The 20,376-nt window shown below is 45.3% G+C and overlaps 1 protein-coding gene across 2 annotated transcripts in view; it reads right to left on the reverse strand.

The window, feature by feature from the left end:
* The window catches only part of RDH5 (retinol dehydrogenase 5), a 149,073-nt gene that overhangs the window by 72,260 nt on the left and 56,437 nt on the right, over window positions 1-20,376 (reverse strand). The window contains exon 1 of one of the 2 annotated variants that reach the window (XM_063952662.1): window positions 9,656-9,772. The exons of the other annotated variant lie outside the window; for it this stretch is intronic. Coding sequence (XP_063808732.1) covers window positions 9,656-9,746 — 91 coding nt within the window. The 5' untranslated portion in view covers window positions 9,747-9,772. Of the gene's footprint in view, window positions 1-9,655; window positions 9,773-20,376 lie in introns of those variants that run through there. 2 annotated transcript variants of the gene reach the window in all.

The following is a 20,376-nucleotide window of genomic DNA, read 5'->3' on the forward strand; positions in this document are numbered from 1 at the left end:
CTCTGCCTGTCCCGTCCGCATCGGCAAGTGTGTATGCATATATTATCGGCGTTGGTGGGGATCAGGTAGTGTGTATGGGGCTTAAGACAGGTCTTGATAAGTAGACTCCATAATGAGGACTGATTATTGTGGCTTAGTGTAATGTTATAGCTAATTGCAATGTTAGTAAATTAGGCCTAATGTTCTGTATTTTGTTACTTTTAGATCATACTTGCCTACTCTCCCGGAATGGCTGGGAACGCCACCCAGAAAAGCTTGCAAGTCTCCCGGCCGGCAGCCAAGGCCTGTGAGAAACACTTATATAGTCCTCACAGCGGGGGTGCCGATAGCGCGATTCGTGTCATCGTGATCCCACCCCCTGACCCACTATGCCGGTAATCTCAGCACAGAGGGTAGCGGGGGTGGAGCCACGATGACACAATCTTGCGACCCTGCTCCTCCCCATCATGCTCCCTGTGCCACGTCATACCCCCTGCTCATCCCCATCACACCGCGCCACTCCCCCTGCTGAGCCGACTTGGCTGCCTCCTCCTGGAGGAGGCAGCCAGAATGTCGGCAACTATGGGGTCTATTTACTAAGCCTTGGACGGAGGTAAAGTGAACGAAGATAAAGTACCAGCCAATCAACACGTAACTGTCATTTTTCAAACGCAGCCTGTGACATGGCAGTTAGGAGCTGATCGGCTGGTACTTTATCTCCATGCACTTTACCTCCGTCCAAGGCTTAGTAAATAGAGCCCTATGTTTTAGATAGAGTTGGACTCTATATAAATCTGCGTGTAATAAAAGTGCATGTACTGTAGGTAGGTGTGAATAATTACATTTTACATTACTAAATGGTTAACACCTAGTGCTGGCCTTATATGTAGACTATAGGACAGTATGGTTTTGCTGTATTCTACAAAAGATGAACAACCTCATTCATTGCTTTCTTGGGGAATATAATGTGGGGGTATGAGATCACAACACTCCTGTTCCATTACGTATGTTACTATTTTTGTTTCAGAAAGAAATGGAAACATCAGCTAGTGCTCTTATTCTCAGACACGATTAATGTAATGTTATAGGCTAAAAGCAAAGCCACTCTCACAACTCGTATTACTAATGTGAGTGCACAGAATGCCACAAATCACAACAGGGAGCACTGTACAAAACATAAAGTCAAAACCTTTTCATGGGACCATGGTATAATAGTCAGTAAAAATTAGGGAATAGTCCATAATACACATAAAACCTCAAGTCCAATAAAAATGAAATAATAATAAAAATCATACAGAGCAATTTGTAATTGACCGTTGTTGTCATTAAGCAGCGTGTTTTATCATGTAAAGTCATAGGGTTTTTTTCAGGTTTGTTAGCAAACCAAAAAAAGCACACTAATGGGCAGAACCATGTTGCACTGCAGGTGGGGCAGATGTAACGTGTGCAGAGAGAGTTAGATTTAGGTGGGTTATATTGTTTCTGTGCGGGGTAAATACTGGCTGCTTTATTTTTACACTGCAATTTAGATTTCAGTTTGAACACATCCCACCCAAATCTAACTCTCTCTGCACATGTTATATCTGCCCCACCTGCAGCGCACATGCTTTTTGCCCATTAGTGTGCTTTTTGGTTTGCTAACCAACCTGAATAAGGCCCTTAGTTGCTAACATTTTAAATAATTTCCAAGGATAAACTGGTTTTGCCTGTTAAATGATTGTTACTTAAAATATTATCCAGACTCCCCAGGAAGTCACAGGTGCTAGCAATTCGCAGACTATTACATTTGCCCCTCACTCTGTCACTTTCATCCTCTCTCTGTTCAGTGCCCCCTACCCACACACTCTTTTTCTCCTCCTCTTTCACCACCTCTTACTCCCTATCTCCCTTCCCCCTCATCTGTCTATTTCTCTTATAAGCACTTTTTTATTTTACTATGTAGCTTCTACTTGGCATTTCCTGTTTTCTTTTCATTTCAGTTATTGTACTTTGTTCTTTTTGGGACCCTTTTCCCTTTACAGAATATTTTATCTTCTCTGCAAGAGTATAATGGATATTTTAAATGAATTCATTAAAGTGTTAACTCAATACAATTATATTAGGTTATGGATCAAAGGGTCGACAGTCAGAAGGTCAACACTATCTAGGTCAACACCAAATGATCAACATGCACGAGGTCGATATGGTCAAAAGGTCACCATGGTCGACACGGGAATGGTGGACACATGAAAAGGCTGACATGAGTTTTTGATGATTGTTTGGTGTTAACATTTCCCTCCAGCACATGGCCCGCCAATTAGTGCACTGCGTCCCCTCTCTTTGTTCACCATGCTTCAGGCAAAGGGGGTAATTCTGAGTTGATCGCAGCAGGAACTTTGTTAGCAGTTGGGCAAAACTATGGGGGTAATTCTGAGTTGATCGCAGCAGCAAATTTTTTAGCAGTTGGGCAAAACCATGTGCACTGCAGGGGAGGCAGATATAACATGTGCAGAGAGAGTTAGATTTGGGTGGGGTGTGTTCAATCTGCAATCTAATTTGCAGTGTAAAAATAAAGCAGCCAGTATTTACCCTGCACAGAAATAAAATAACCCACCCAAATCTAACTCTCTCTGCACATGTTATATCTGCCTCCCCTGCAGTGCACATGGTTTTGCCCAATTGCTATCAAAAATCCTGCTGCGATCAACTTGGAATTACCCCCTATGTGCACTGCAGGGGGGGGCAGATATAACATGTGCAGAAAGAGTTAGATTTGGGTGGGTTATTATATTTCTGTGCAGGGTAAATACTGGCTGCTTTATTTTTACACTGCAAATTAGATTGCAGATTGAACTCACCACACCCAAATCTAACTCTCTCTGCAAATGTTATATCTGCCCCCCCTGCAGTGCACATGGTTTTGCCCAACTGCTAACAAAATTCCTGCTGCGATCAACTTGGAATTACCCCCAAGGTCCCAAGTGAAGTGGAGGTTACCATTCTTAATTGTAGTCCACGTGGATGGTAAAATAGGAAAAAGTTGAATTTTTTTTTACCAAATGCTGCGTCAACCATTTGGTGTCAACCTATTGCTTGTCGACCCATCATCCGGATACCATTATATTATTGGTGTACAGAATGTATCCGGATAATCATTACAAACGCTATTAGATAAAACTAAGAACACATTCATACCTTTAGAATGTAAGCTCTCACGAGCAGGGCCCTCAACCCTCATGTGCTTATCCTTCTCTTACTTAAACCATCCTCAACGGCACCTAATCCCGTGGTTTTCTGCTACCCTGATACTTATGTCAGTGTTTATTTACCCTGTACTTGACTTATATTGTCTTAAACTGTAAAGGGAGGTATACACGGAGAGATTTTTGCTTCATTTCTACGCAATCTGACTAGATTGCTTAGAAATTAAGCACGGATCACTCCGTATGTATGCCCCACAGTGATAGCGATGCCCGGCCCCACATGTCGCTATCGCTGGCAGAGCCGTCTTAAGAGCAGTGTGGGCCCCTGGGCACAGCAATGCATTGGGCCCCCTACCCATGCTCCAGCAGTAGGGGTAGGAGGAGCTATCAGCAGCAGCTTTGATGTCCCGCGGGCAGTAGGGGGTGTTCTATCTTCTGCTCAGCATGTAGGACCAGAAGCAGTGATTTCTGCTAATTACTCCTTTACTGCACAGATGGGCTAAACTGTAGAAGGGGTCATTGTGCTGAATGAAGAAGCCCTGGTACATGACTTCTAGGGTGGTAGGGGGTGTTTAATACGTAGGGGAGGGGTGGCTAGTGGAGTGGGCTTAATATCATTTTACGGTGGGAGGGCAGCTTGCTTGACTGCAGATATCTCAAGTTCCTGAAAATATATTTCTTAGCTTTGGAATAAAATACTAGAGAGTTGCACCTTTCAGAAGGTTCTGGGGACTTGGGGATCAGAGTTCAGGAGCCAGAGCAATTCACCAACGAAAATCTAAAACTGCATATTAGGCATGTGGAGCTGGAGCAGGGACCAGCTGCTTGAAGGCTGATATCTCTGGTTCTGGGCACAGTAGAAACAAGCTGCCAGTGTCCACTAAAAGTGGAGAGTCCCGGCTTTTGGCTTATACCCTTAGAAATACTCAAAGTCAGACAGAACCCGAAATATCTGGCTGGGAAGAGCAATTAACAGGCTTGGATGGGGACCACTGCTTTCAAGTCAGATATCTCTGGTTCCCCAGGGCCGATTTTCAAAAATCTGGTACCCCTGGAAAGAGGGGACCCTCAGCTATCAGCCTATGGCCCTTATTCTCTTGGGCAAGAGCCCATTGAGCCCATACGAAAAGACGGCCCTGATCGCTGGCTCAGATCTGCTCATTGAGCCTTGCGGTCTAGTTAAGATCGGATTAGCACACATTGCAGCGTGTATACAGACACTTGCTGCGATGTGTGCTAAGCCCACATCGGGCTCAGCACACATCGCGCTGAGCCCGAATCGGGCCGTGTGTACCCACCTTAAGTCACTATTGTCCATTTTGATTTTTCATTTATGTACTCTGTAATTGGACGCTTCGGATCCCTTGTGGCGCGATATAAATAAAGAATGATAAGAAGAAGAAGAAGGATGATATCAACCCCTTGTTTCCCTTGGTTAACACTCTAATATTTCACATAAAGTATATAATGGTCACTAGAGATTTATAGATAGGAGCTTAGAAAGGTATGCACAAGATTAATTATACAAATTCTTATATATTTTTGGAGCATAGCAGACTAAGAGTAACACCGTAAATAAAGAAGATGTTATATTGCTAATACAGTTAAATAAATACAATTAATACACTGTTGAACTTGTCAAAATAATGATGAATGCTACAGTATGACTGTTCTGTGCAAATAGGCACCAGTGAGGTCTAAAACAGATCTTTGTTATTAACAATTCAGGCATTTAATAAAGAGAGCACAAGGGTAAACATTTTTCATATTGAACTAAGGAGGATTTGACAGAACAGAGCTTTCAATATTATATAAAATCTAATTGGCTTTCTCATAAATATCTATTTATTTGCTTTCACTTTATTGACTAAAAAGGCACACTTTACTGCTGAGAGATCATAATTTAATAACATTTAATACTGGTCAGTTACATAAATAATGACAATTGAAATGGAATTCATAAGAAATTAATTGTACCAGGGTCTCTTCTGACCCCATGAATCAACATGATGTCAGAAGAGAAATAATGGTGCATGGGCAGCACAGATGGTGTAATGGTTAGCATTACTGCCTCACAGCACTGAGGTCATGGGTTCAATTCAGTGGCGGAAGTTCGTCCCAGTTGCCCGGAGGGAAGATAAATATTGGTGCACCCCCTATTTCCTATATTAAGATAAATACATGTATGTCTGTGTGTGTGGACTGTTCTGAAAAAAATGTATATACTGTATTTATACATTTAATTGTCTTTTATTTTAAATCACACAATTCTTAGCAGTCATTCCCAGGATTAGAACCCATGACCTGTTACACTGACAGCAGACACTTTATTGATGGAGCTATTTGCTCCTGTACAGGAAGCATGAGAATTCTAACTATATGAAGTTACGTGTAATTGTCAGAGAAGTATCTTCATATAGTTAAAATTCTCATATTTCCTATACAGGAACAAATAGCTCCACTAGTAAGGTGTCTGCTTCCAGTGTAATAGGTTGTGGTTTCTAATCTTGGGTGTGACACTTGTAAAATGTGTACCTACAGTATAATGAAACGGGTGTGATTTGTTAGGTGCAGGGACCAGTGAGGAAGTTGGCCACTGAAAAGACAGTGACAGATATCAATTAACTTAATTCAATGGTGTCACAGAATGGGAGGAGAGGTGCCCCCTTCAGAGCAGGAGCCCGGCGGCAGATGACTCCGTTGCCTCCCAGAGTTCTGCCTCTGGTTCAATTCCCACCATGGCCCTGACTGTGTGGAGTTTGTATATTCTCCCCGTACTTGCGTGGGTTTCATCCGGGTACTCCAGTTTCCTCTCACAATCCAAAAATATACTGATAGGTTAATTGGCTCCCAACAAAATTAACCCTAGCATGAATGTGTGTGCGTGTACATGTGATAGGGAATATAGATTGTAAGCTCCACTGGGGCAGGGACTGATGTGAATAGCTAAAATATTATCTGTAAAGCACTGCGGAATATGTGTGTGCTATATAAATAACAGGTAATAAATAAATATTATCTATAAATATCTTTGATAACATCGTGGATGCATGGCTCAAGTTCCACTAAGAGTGGTATGTATACTGTTATGCTGGACTGGCCAAAAAATATTATTATTGTGCAATCATGAATGAGCTTATTAGTCTAGGGGAGCTATAACTGCAATCAGTGTCGGACTGGGGTATGAAGGGCCCACCGGGGAATGCCGTGGCAGGGGCCCATGTTTAGGGGTGTGGTCAGTCTCCAGAGGGGGTGTGGTCAGCCACTACACTGGTTTGCCTAACCATTAGTGAGTGCATGGGCTGGGCCCCTTGACAAATATATAAATACTGCTAGTGCCAGTGCGTACATGATAATGTACCAGATAAATATTGTCAATGCACTGTAGAGAATACATCATAGTCTTGTGCAGTATAATGTAACATATGTATAATGTATAATTCAAGAACACAGTCTGGAACCTGATTCTTAGAGGAGGAGGAGGGCCCTCGGGCAGTGGGGCCCACTGGTGGTTTCCCCTGTACTCCTGTGGGCCAGTCCGACCCTGACTGCAATGCACACCAACCGAGTATGTGAAATGGGGCTGACATGCACATATCAGTGGCAAACGCAGGATTTGGGAGGGGGGGTTTCCGTGTGTGTGTGTGTGTGTGTAACACATTTATATATATATATATATATATATATATATATATATATACTCCTATTATCCGGCACTCCCTAGTTAGCACCAACCTTATCTTGCCAGGGTGCACTCCTAGGGGCTGGCAGACCCCATATATATATATATATATATATATATATATATATATATATATATATATATATATATATATCTCGTATTTCAAGTGACTTCCTCACATATAAGACAGTCTGCCATTCTTATAAAAATGCCCTGGACACTGCCAAACAAACATATTTCCAAACTCTTATCTCTGCTCAAGCCTCTAACCCCAAACGACTCTTTAATACATTTAAATCACTTCTGAATCCTCCCGCACCTACCCCACCAGCCACTATCAAGGCACAGGATCTTGCTTCCTACTTCAAGGAGAAGATTGCTAAGATCCGAGATGAAATGGTATGCTCTTCGGCAGCCAGTGACCTGCTCCGTTCTTTACCTGAACCCTCTGGCACTCTTTCTTCATTTGATCCCACAAGTGAAGATGAAGTATCATCACTCTTCTCATCCTGCTTCTCTACTACCTCTCCTCTTGATCCTTTACCCTCACAAATAAGTAAAGCTCTGTCTCTGGTGCTCATCCCTACCTTAACTAACATCTGTAATCTCTCTCTCTCTACTGGTATTTTTCCTTCACTCTTCAAGCATGCAGTGATTACTCCCATTTTAAAAAAACAAAATTCTGACCCTAATGCTCTCTCAAACTACCGCCCTATCTCTCAGCTCCCTTGTCTCTCTAAGCTACTTGAGAGACTTGCCTACACTCGACTCACACACTTTCTTAACTCGTACACTTTGTTGGACCCACTTCAGTCAGGCTTCCGTTCCCAACATTCCACAGAGACGGCACTGACTAAAGTGGTTAATGATTTGGTCACTACGAAGTCTAAAGGCCACTACTCACTACTTATTCTTCTAGACCTATCTGCTGCATTTGACACTGTAGACCACTCTCTTCTCATACAGACACTACAATCCCTAGGTCTTAAAGACACAGCCCTTTCTTGGTTCCTATCGTACCTATCTAATCGCTCCTTCAGTGTTCGCTTCTCTGAATCTACCTCCTCTTCGCTACCTCTTTCAGTTGGAGTACCGCAAGGCTCAGTCTTGGGTCCTCTGCTTTTCTCTATCTATACCTCATCTCTTGGTAAACTAATCAGCTATTTTGGTTTTCAGTATCATCTGTACGCAGATGATACTCAAATCTACCTATCCTCCCCTGACTTGTCCCTATCTGTACTGGACCGTGTCACTGAATGCCTTTCTGCCATCTCATCCTGGATGACATCTCGCCACCTCAAACTTAATATTTCAAAGACAGAGTTAATTATATTTCCACCGGCCAATAGTAGGTACCAACCTGATATCTCTATCACTGTTGAAAACTCGACTATCTACCCTACCCCACAAGCTCGCTGCCTAGGTGTCATCCTTGACTCTGATCTGTCCTTTGTTCCCCACATTCAATCTGTCTCAAGATCATGTTACATGCATCTAAAAAACATATCCAAAATACGACCATACCTTACACAAGACACTGTTAAAACTCTAATCCACGCTCTCATTATCTCCCGCATTGATTATTGCAATAGTCTCCTAACTGGTCTTCCCAAAACGAAACTCTCACCACTACAATCCATTCTGAATGCAGCGGCGAGGCTTATCTTCCTCGCTAGACGTTCATCGTCTGCAGATCCACTCTGTCAGTCCCTCCATTGGTTACCTGTACTCTATCGCATTCAATATAAAATACTTTTACTCACACACAAGGCCATTAACCAAACTACACCAACGTACATCACTTCGCTTATCACAAAATATCTCCCAACCCGACCTCTTCGCTCTTCACAAGACCTGCGTCTCTCATCCACACTCATTACTCGCTCCCACTCACGACTGCAGGACTTTCATCGGGCTGCACCCACTCTGTGGAATGCCCTACCACGCACAATAAGACTCTCCTCTAGTCTCCAAACCTTCAAGCGTTCCCTCAAAACTCACCTCTTTAGGCAAGCGTATCAAATTCCTGAACCGCCCACATAACTTTCATAAACCTTCCTATCAAATTACATCCACTCTGTACAGTCCACACATATCCTCACATGTCTGTTCATTCTATGCAATAGATAGCACCTTTCCTTGTGTACATATGCCTATTTCCCTATAGATTGTAAGCTTGCGAGCAGGGCCTTCCTACCTCTATGACTGTTATCACCCAGTTTGTTATTGTTATTTCAAATTGTAAAGCGCAACGGAATTTGCTGCGCTATATAAGAAACTGTTAATAAATAATAATAAATAATATATACACACACATATATATATATATATATATATATATATACACACACATATACACATATATACATATATACTTATACATACATATATATATATACACACATATACATACATACGTGTATATATATATATATATATATACACACACATATACATACATACATACATACATACATACACACACACACACACTGGGACTGCAAATGACACACACTGGGACTACAAAGTAAAACACACACACTGGGACTGCAGACTTCCCCACCACACTATGACATGCAGATTACAAATACATGCACATTGGGATTGTAGACTGTGGAACAGACACACACAGACTGTAGACAACATCAACACCCACACACACACACACACACACACACACACACACACACAGTGGGACTGCAGACTGTACACACACCACAAACACGTAGACTGCATAATACATTATACACTCCCCTCTCCTCTCTCCCTCCTTCCCCGGGGACTGCTGCTCACACACACACACACATCTGACCTGACGACCTGTGGAGACTGAAGCCGAGGAGGACGGAGTGCCTGCCTGCCGAGGAATAGTGCAGTGCAGTGAGTTTCATGCAAAAGCTCATGGGAGCTTCCTGGTCCCCTGCACTGCTCGGAAATCTAAAGGGCTGTGAGGAGCTGCTGCCGCGACAGCACAGATCACAGCCCGAGCTCGCGGCTCCTCACATAAATGAAGAAATAATGTTGCACTGCGATGGATCATCCTGGCAGGGGGGGTTTCCAGGTACTCGGAAACCCCTCCTGCGTGTGCCACTGCATATGCATGCTGCATGAACAGGCTGAAAAAAGTGTTCATAAATTTTAAAGAGAAACTAGTTTATTCTACATCCAGCCTCACTATGAGGTTCAATAAGCATCAGAAACAAGAGCGTAGTTACCATAGGTGCAGGCAGTGCAGCTGCTATGGGGCCCAGAGCTGAGAGGGGCCCACCTTCCATATCAAAGTTACATGTGTTATATACATTTTTCGCCATTGAGTGGAATCTGTAGGGGTCCTTTCAAACTTTTTCCTTGGGGCCTGCAATATATCTAGGTATGCCCCTGGACTGCATTGAATTTGAACAGGGGCACTGTAATGAGGCACAATATGAACAGGGAGCACTATACTGTATATCATAATGTGAATTGAGGGTACTGTGCGTCATAATGTGTACTGGCAGCTCTGAAATGTGACACAGAGTGAACTTAAGCACTACTGCGATTCATAAAAAAACTAGGGCTCTACTATGAGGCATAACATTAAATAATGCTCTACTATGGTTCAGAAAATGGGGTATGGGTCATTAGGTCGACCACACTTAGGTCGACAGTCATTAGGTCGACCACTATTGGTCAACATGCATTAGGTCGACATGGTCACTAGGTCTACATGGTCATTAGGTCGACATGGAAAAAGGTCAACATTAGTTTTTTTTACTTTTTTTGGTGTTGTTTTCTTCGTAAAAGTGATGGGGAACCCCAATTAGTGCACCGTGTCCCTCTCATGGCTCACATTGCTCGCCATGCTTCGGGCAGGTTACTATTCCCAATTGTAGTCCACGTAGATCGTAAAGGATGAAAAAGTAAAAACAAATGAAAAATATGTGAAAAACTCATGTCGACCTTTTTTCCTTGTCGACCTAGTACATGTCAACCTAGTGACCATGTTGACCTAGTGGCCATGTCGACCTAATGCATATCGACCAATAGTGGTCGACCTAATGACTGTCGACCTAAGTGTTGTCAACCTAATGAACGTATCCCCATAAAATTAACTAGGGCAGTATTATAGGGCATAAAATTAACAACTGCTGCAGAGAAGTGTCTCTCTAGAACACAGGTTCTCAAACTCAGTCCTCAGGACACCACACAGTGCATGTTTTGCAGGTCTCCTCACAGAATCACAAGTGAAATAATTAGCTCCACCTGTGGACCTTTTAAAATGGGTCAGTGAGTAATTAATACACCTGTGCACTTGCTGGGTTACCTGCAAAATATGCACTGTGTGGGGTCCTGAGGACCGAGTTTGAGAAACCCTGCTCTAGAAGCATTGGGACGGGCCCTTCAAAATGTTGCTATGGGGCCCACATAGTTCTGGCTACGCCCCTGATCATAAATGTCCTGCATTTAATACAAACTGCAATGATTTTGATAAAGTAAACCATTTTGCAAAATGGTGCAAATCATATCACTGAAATCATAACAGACAGTCCTGGAAATTATGGCTAAAAAGCCCACCACACAGTGCCATAGACATGGCCCCAGACACCACGCAAGCCTTAGGGTTCCATTGTGAAAGTGTAGAGACCAGTCCTCAGGACCCCAAACAGTGCATATTTTCCAAGTCTCACAGAATTACAAGTGAAATTATTACCTCCACCTGTGGATCTTTTAAAATGTGGCAGTGAGTAATGAATACACCTGTGCAACTGCTGGGGGACCTGAAAAACATGAACTTTTGGGGGTTCTTGAGGACCGAGTTTGGAAACTACTGATGTAGATCTAAGAACTGAGATAGGAGAAATATTCTCTGCAATATGTACAGTGTGTGTACCGTGTGACTGCAGCAGTCACATGACACATCAGCAGGAAATAATCTGATCAGGAACTACTAGGGCTATTTCCCTTTCTCTGCGTTTTAACAAAAAATGTCCCACAGACGGTGCCCTCTACCAATTTTGGCACCCGAAACATCAGTTGCTCCAACTCCACCCATGCAATACCCCTGTGATGGTGTCCTCATGAGTGGCCAACTCTTTGTCATCCCGCTTGCTCTGCATAGTTTCTATGCCATTAAGGTTCATCAGGTGCATACGCAGTGTGAAGCCACTAATAACAAGGTCAAAGAAGCCCTACTGTGGCCTTCCATATTGGCTGACATAGAATGTGTCGTGACTGCTTGTGCCCTCTGTGAGGATACTGGGTATTGGCACCATAGTTTGCTAAGTATCCCTGGATCAATAGGTTCGGCAATCACACAGGTAGGGGGGAGAGAAATATATAACACACACTTTATTGGTTAGAAACACAATTAGTGTAATATAGTAATGTACATAACTATTACAAATTATAACCAATTGAATAACAAGCCAGGTAGTACCAGTCTCCTTAACAGTCCCTGCAGAGTCCCAAAACATCAGTGGCAGTTACTGCAAATATGTCCAGTCTCACCCAGGGGTATTGTCCTGATGGCACTGTTTACAGCTACTTAAAATCTTCTTGATTGCTGTCTCCTGATATTTACTGGGTCCAACTCCTGGTGTATAGCAGCTTTACCCACTCCTTTGGCTGCTCAAACCCTTCCCAGACAGGTTCTCCCCAGATTTCTCTAGGACTGGGAAAGATCAACCTCTCACCTCTAGTCTCACAAAAAGAATTACTGTTTTCCCCTCCTCCTCCCTCAGTTGCCTTGGATATTTGTAGCATGTCCATTGGTTGGGAGTGATGTAATTGATGACATCAGACAGATGGGTCAGCCTTTTACAATGTGGCTGGGGATTGCTTATCTATACTTTACTGGAAGAAATCTTGTTCTGCCCTGGTGTCTGCTGGGAACCTGTCCCGCCCTGGTGTCTGCTGGGAACCTGTCTGACCACTGGGCTCCATTTAAGAATTTGCAGTGCCTCTGGCTAAATTCCACTAAACTAAACAAAAGAAGCACTATGGGTAAAACAACATGAGAACAGCCTAAACTGGGAAATAGAGATTGGTATTTCTGGTAGGTTGCAGTCAACTTCCATGTGCTGGATTGTCACTTACCTCCCCCTACTTAAATCGAGGCAGCAGGTGTTGTCCTGCAGTCAGGTTCACGATTGTTGACTCAGCCCAGCACAACTGTCGACTCGGCCCAGTGGTCTGCAGGGTTTAGTATCCTTTATTCGATGTGAGAGTCCATCTGCATTGGCATGATCTTTTCCCAATGGAGCGTTTGGGTTGGATGCGGTCCTCAGCATGTAGTTGATGTAGTTGGTGGGCTATGCCTGTGGTGTGCACGAAGGTCTTGCTTTTGGCTCTGAATCCTGATAACTGCTTGTACAAAGTGGGTCACCAGTGCTTGACCAAATTGTTCCCCAGGATGACCTTTGCAGGAAGACCCTTTAAATTCCCAACTTCCACATTCCATGGTCCACACCCCAATCAATGTATACCGTGGAGACTGGAATGCTGAACCTCAACTGTGGCAATTCGTATGTGCTGACTCCTTAATACTTGTGTGGTAGAGATCAGGTCCAACTCCAAACACATGAGAGATGCCCCTGAGTCTCACAGACCTTGGACTTTGTGATTTCCTACCCACACTGACTACGTGTCCCTTAATGTTGCTTGATGCATATTGCCCCTACCCCGTCAAAATCCACCACATATACCCCCTCCCTCACCTTTGTTCCCTTGGTGTGATGTCCCTCAATTTCCACTCTGATCTGGTAATCCGCAGGTGCATAATGCACTACTGAAACCAGGGCAGTACGAGCTCTAGGAGAATGGTCGAATGACTGAGGACAATCCCACTGAAGATGTCCAGTCTTGTTACATCAATAGCACCTCTGAGGAAAAGTGTCCCGTGAAAGAGGACAAACCTGCTGAATATGTCCAGTCTGGTTACCTCGGTAGTCCCTGTGAGATGGCATGTCTGGTGCTCGCAGTCTTGGTGGTTAAAAACTTGGGGCACGAATCAGGTTCTTTTTGACTGGTGGGGCCGGTGCAGCAGAATGCTCTGAAATACCATCTTTTCTGGCCTCCAGAATGCACCAACATCAATAGGGGACCTACATTTTGGTCGGTTGCCTACGTATTTGTCAGCTAGTCTGGCTGCTTCCTCAGGCGTGGCTGGCTTTCGACCTGCAATCCATTCACAGATTTCTGGGGGCATTTTCAGCAATACCTGTTCTAGAATTATCATGTCCAGAATTTGTTTCGCTGAAATTGCCTTCTTTCCCTCCATGCATTTACTGCAGGCTCTCTGCAGCCGACTGGCGAATTCTGCATGTGATTGGGCCCAAAACTCAAAGTGGTATGACTCTGTGGTTACCTAGAACTTCACCAGCAGAGTCCTCTTCACAGTTTCATACACCCCACACTCCTGGAGGTTCCCATTGGTTGGGAGTGATGTGATTGATGACATCAGATATGTGTTCCTGCCTTTTACAATGTGGCTGGTGATTACTTATCTATACCAGTGACGTACAGTGAAATGAAGTAGGTGAGGCAGAGCTTTTCCTGTCATACTAAGATTTGTGTCAGCCTTTTTGACTGTATAAAGTATATGAAACATACAAGAACATGTTAGAAATATCTTCTTTGCATTATTCTAATCACTTTTTTAGTCAAAACTCTGGAGTAAAAGTCCATGGCAGGTGAACCAGTGCCTCCCCTGCCTATCTGTTCCGCACATCTCTGATCAAATCTCACTAATTTCCAGGAGTTTATAATGCTGCACCTGTGTATAATGCCCACATGAACCATTTCGCTCATATATTGTGTGTAAATTTGGCTCTGGTTCTAATCAATGCCTCCTGAGCCATTTGGGGCATTCCATTGTCACAGGTGGGACATTTGCACTAAGGTTTTCTTATCAAAAAGGCTCTCTCATATTATGAAGTATATTTATATTATTATGGTAGCATACATACAGTGTGCATGGTATTATAAGATTTGTATGGTAACTCTTTATTTGCATCGTATGGTGTCATTGAGTGTTACAGGTGGGACAGAAAGTAGACGTACCTTCTCACATAGCGAGCAACATTATACAATCTCTGTGAACGTACAGGTGGGATAAAGGGCCTAATTCAGACCTGATCGCTCCTCTGTGAATTAGCAGAGGTTTGCGATCGGATAGTTACCGCCCAGACAGAGTGGAATTCTGCCCCGTGCAAGTCTGTGTACACCGTGCGAAAAGATTTGCAAACGCCAACCAGCTGCAAATCTGTTCGCAACTCACTCACCATTGAATTTTTTTCCCCAGTCTTTGCAGTCTGTGCGTAGTCCAGGACTTACGCTTACAGTGCGAATGAAACAGGCTGATCGGGGCCGGAGCTGACGTCACACACCCTCCCTAAAAATGCTTGGGAACGCCTACGTTTTTCCTGACACTCCCAGAAAACGGCCAGTTACACCCCCAAAAGTCCGCTTCCTGTCAATCAACCTGTGTTCGCCTAGCGATCAAAAAAGACAGATTTCTATCACATCTTGGCCTGACGCATGCGCATTACGAACCATACACATGCGCAGTCATTCGATAATCGGCTGCCTTGCGAATTCACACAACAGCAATCAGGTTTGAATTACCCCCAAAATGTATAATTTACCCATTGTGAAGTAAGAACTTGGTGTAGAATATGTTACAAAAAAACAAGAAGAAAAGTATTAGTTTTATGCAAAATGATGTTTGGACCCCTCACCGAAACAAGTATTGCTAGAGGCAAATGAGTCCAATTAGTAGAGAAGGAGCAAGGAATGAATGAAACACCACATAGATGTCTGGTAGATATGTTCAACAGAGAGACCTCGCTCAGCCACTAAGGAGGCACCCAGCAACCTAGTGGAATGGTCCGCAGCAAGTCCAAAAGCTCCACTATACAGTAGTGATGTCCCTGATCACCCATTAGTACACACAGCACCATTTATAACACCATACCTCCCAACATTAGAAATTTATGAAGAAGGACACCTGCGCCCGTCCAAAAAGGGGTGTGGCCTGTGTGAATGGGAGCGTGGCTTCACAGGAGAGCCTGCGATCGCGAGCCACACCCACATTTTCATCACTGAGGTGGCATGTCCAGCACTCTGTGAGCTGCTTCCCTCACATGACAGACAGGACGGCGACGGCAGCGGTGAGAAGGGGAGGGGGGCATGTTTACCTGGCACTGGGGGGGCATGTTATACCTGGCACTGGGGGGGCATGTATACCTGGCACTGGGGGCATATCTGGCACAGGGGGGCATATATACCTGGCACTGGGGGATATCTGGCACAGGGGGGCATGTTATACCTGGCACTGGGGGATATCTGGCACAGGGGGGCATGTTATACCTGGCACTGGGGGATATCTGGCACAGGGGGGCATGTTATACCTGGCACTGGGGGATATCTGGCACTGGGGGGGCATGTTATACCTGGCACTGGGGGATATCTGGCACTGGGGGCATATCTGGCACAGGGGGGGTATATATACCTGGCACTGGGGGATATCTGGCACAGGGGGGCATGTATACCTGGCACTGGGGGATATCTGGCACTGGGGGGGCATGTTATACCTGGCACTGGGGGATATCTGGCACTGGGGGCATATCTGGCACAGGGGTGAATGTATACCTGGCACTGGGGGATATCTGGCACTGGGGGGGCATGTTATACCTGGCACTGGGGGATATCTGGCACTGGGGGGGCATGTATACCTGGCACGGGGGGATATCTGGCACTGGGGGCACATCTGGCACAGGGGGGCATATATACCTGGCACTGGGGGATATCTGGCACAGGGGGGCATGTATACCTGGCACTGGGGGATATCTGGCACTGGGGGCATATCTGGCACAGGGGGGGTATATATACCTGGCACTGGGGGATATCTGGCACAGGGGGGCATGTATACCTGGCACTGGGGGCATATCTGGCACAGGGGGGCATATATACCTGGCACTGGGGGATATCTGGCACAGGGGGGAATGTATACCTGGCACTGGGGGATATCTGGCACTGGGGGGCATGTTATACCTGGCACTGGGGGATATCTGGCACTGAGGGGGCATGTATACCTGGCACGGGGGGATATCTGGCACTGGGGGCATATCTGGCACAGGGGGGCATATATACCGGGCATTGGGGGATATCTGGCACAGGGGGGCATGTATACCTGGCACTGGGGGATATCTGGCACTGGGGGCATATCTGGCACTGTAGGGGCATTTCTGTATCTGGCACGGGGGGCAATGTATATCTGACACAGTGGGGGCATTTGTGTATCTGGCACTGTGGGGCAATGTGTATCTGACACTGTGAGGCAATGTATGGCACTCTGGGGGCATTTCTGTATCTGGCACTGTGGGGCAATGTGTATCTGGCACGGTGGGGCAATGTGTATCTGGCACTCTGGGGACATTTGTGTATCTGGCACTGTGGGGCAATGTGTATCTGGCACTGTGGGGTTATGTGTATCTGGCACTGTGGGGCAATGTGTATCTGGCACTGTGGGGCAATGTGTATCTGGCACTGTGGGGCAATGTGCATCTGGCACTGTGGGGCAATGTGTATCTGGCACTGTGAGGCAATGTGTATCTGACACTCTGGGGACATTTGTGTATCTGGCACTCTGGGGACATTTGTGTATCTGGCACTGTGGGGCAATGTGTATCTGGCACTGTGGGGTTATGTGTATCTGGCACTGTGGGGCAATGTATATCTGGCACTGTGGGGCAACGTGTATCTGACACTATTGGGGTCATACGTGTATCTGCCCCTCCCCCATATGTGTATCACGCCCCCATTTTAATTGGCCACGCCCCATGTGGCATTTGGCCACACCCGTTTTTTTGCGCGCGCGCCGAAGGCGCGCGCACACAGTACCCGTAAGACATTTTTTCTACTTGCACCACTGCCCCCAGTGCCAGATATCCCCCAGTGCCAGGTATATATGCCCCCCAGTGCCAGATATCCCCCAGTGCCAGATAGAAATGCCCCCCCAGTGCCAGATATCCCCCAGTGCCAGATAGAAATGCCCCCCCCAGTGCCAGATATCCCCCAGTGCCAGGTATAACATGCCCCCCCCCTTCCCTGCTCACCGCTGCCGCTGGCCGCTGCCGTCCTGTGTGAGGGAAGGAGAGCGCAGCCTGTGCCTCTCCTTCCCCTCAGTCTCCGGCGGGTGTCTCACAGTTTAATTCAGCGCCGATCCGTGAGCCAATCAGAGCTCGCACCGCGAGCTCTGATTGGCTCACGGATCGGCGCTGAATTAAACTATGACACCCGCCGGAGACTGAGGGGAAGGAGAGGCACAGGCTGCGCTCTCCTTCCCTCACATCAGCGGCGGTGCGAGGAGCGGCGGCCCGTCGGTGTGGGTACGGCGTACCCACCCGTACCCGCCCACTTGCACCACTGGCCCCATACCTCCCAACTGTCCCGATTTCAGAGGGACAGTCCTACTAATTGGACATTGGGGGTAATTCTGAGTTGATCGTTAGCAGTTGGGCAAAACCATGTGCACTGCAGGGGAGGCAGATATTACATGTGCAGAGAGAGATAGATTTGGGTGTGGTGAATTCAATCTGCAATCTAAATTGCAGTGTAAAAATAAAGCAGCCAGTATTTACCCTGCACAGAAACAAAATAACCCACCCAAATCTAACTCTCTCTGCAGATGTTATATCTGCCCCTCCTGCAGTGCACATGGTTTTGCCCAACTGCTAAAAAATGTCCTGCTGTGATCAACTTGGAATTACCCACATTGTCCCGCTGTCCCACCCACGGGTCACAGTGTCCCGCAGGCAGGGGTGCAGTTGGGAGATCCTGTGATCACCGCTGCTCTGCTTTGCAAAGCAGCCGGTGATCACACTGAATAGATGCCGTGCGCAATAGGCCATGCCCCTTGCTGTGAGACTCCGCCCCTTCTCCCGAAGCTCCACCTCTTTTAGCCACGGTCGCGCCTCCGGCGCGGCATGTCCCGATTCAAGAGGGACAGAAGTTGGGAGGTATGCAGCCCCCTCCCCATATTACCCCAAGTACACACAACGCACCCATATTACATTCCATATATTCAAACAATGATCTTGACAGCCTAATTATGAAGCGCAATCAACAATTACATTTTGAGTTTGCTAATACTGATATTCAATTAACTATGGTTTTATTCTAGTTTTAACTGTCAGGAAACAATAACTAAAAAGGCAAACTCTTTTCATGACAATAAATTTTGCCTTTGAAAGATCTAAAACTGTTGGTCTCAATGTTGGTGTTCAATTTGTCACAGGTAGGAAAGTTTAAAATAGGTTAACATCACGATAATGCAACTGTATAATTCAGTAAATGATATTTAGATGTAATGAACTTAAGCAAATGCTTACTTCTAACTGTACACCTATCTTTAAAACCATTATCTCACTACAAAAACTTTTGTATGTTTTTTGTCACGGGCGGGACAATTAACCACTTATCTGACCTGTTCGCACAGGATGCGACCAGTCAGATAGAGAGTGTTAGCAGCGGCAGGGAAGAGAAACCTCCCTCCGCTGCTGCTGCCAGAGGGACCGGAAGATCCCTCTGCCTCCCCAGCACCCTCCCATAGTGTTTGCCGTGCTGCCGATCACTGCTGATCGGTCAACACAGCAGGACTCCCCACCCAGTGGCTGCAGACAATAGCAGCCGCTGGGGAAGTGTAAATGAACCCCTCCAAGAGCCCCACGCCCCTGTTTACCTGGTGGCTGTCCCGGCTTTCAAAATGAAATGTTTCCGATGGTCACAATGTTCCGATGTTTGGTAATTGATGTTCCGATGTTTGAAGAAGAAAAAAGAATCATTCATCACATTCTACAATTAATTCATGCATAAAAAAAACATTTTCTGAGCGTTTTTTCGGAAAATAATTTGTCAGTTAAGTGGTTAAAGCACTCTGTTTTTGCAAGATAAATACTATACATAAGCTTACCTTTTCAAACAAATTCTTAGATGAATGTTGAAGTAAGCACTTTAAATAGCATCAAGACTCACTAATAACTTGAGAACATAAACAGCTAAAGTATATTTAATGGGGGCAACTTTGGAAACAAAATGTCTGCAGTAGGTAGCTACCAACATATGCATTTCTGCCATGATTTAAGTAGATTTAAGACAATAAATGATGCTGCAAAATTAATTTCCTTTCATGTAATATTAATTTCTCTTACCTCCTAGAGGATGCTGGGGTCCACATTAGTACCATGGGGTATAGACCATACTTGCCTACCTGACCCTCTCCATGAGGGAGAAAATGCTCTGTTCCTGGACTTTGCTGGTAATATATGATTGCCATCACCTGTGGTGAAACACCTTTCTTATCAATTAACTAGCTCACCACAGGTGATGGCAATCATACATTACCAGGAAAGTCCAGGAACAGAGCATTTTCTCCCTCATGGAGAGGGTCAGGTAGGCAAGTATGGTATAGACGGGTCCACTAGGAGCCATTGGCACTTTAAGAGTTTGAGAGTGTGGGCTGGCTCCTCCCTCTATGCCCCTCCTATCAGCTTC

The sequence above is a fragment of the Pseudophryne corroboree genome, chromosome 2, assembly GCF_028390025.1.
Source record: "Pseudophryne corroboree isolate aPseCor3 chromosome 2, aPseCor3.hap2, whole genome shotgun sequence".
NCBI lineage: Eukaryota > Metazoa > Chordata > Amphibia > Anura > Myobatrachidae > Pseudophryne > Pseudophryne corroboree.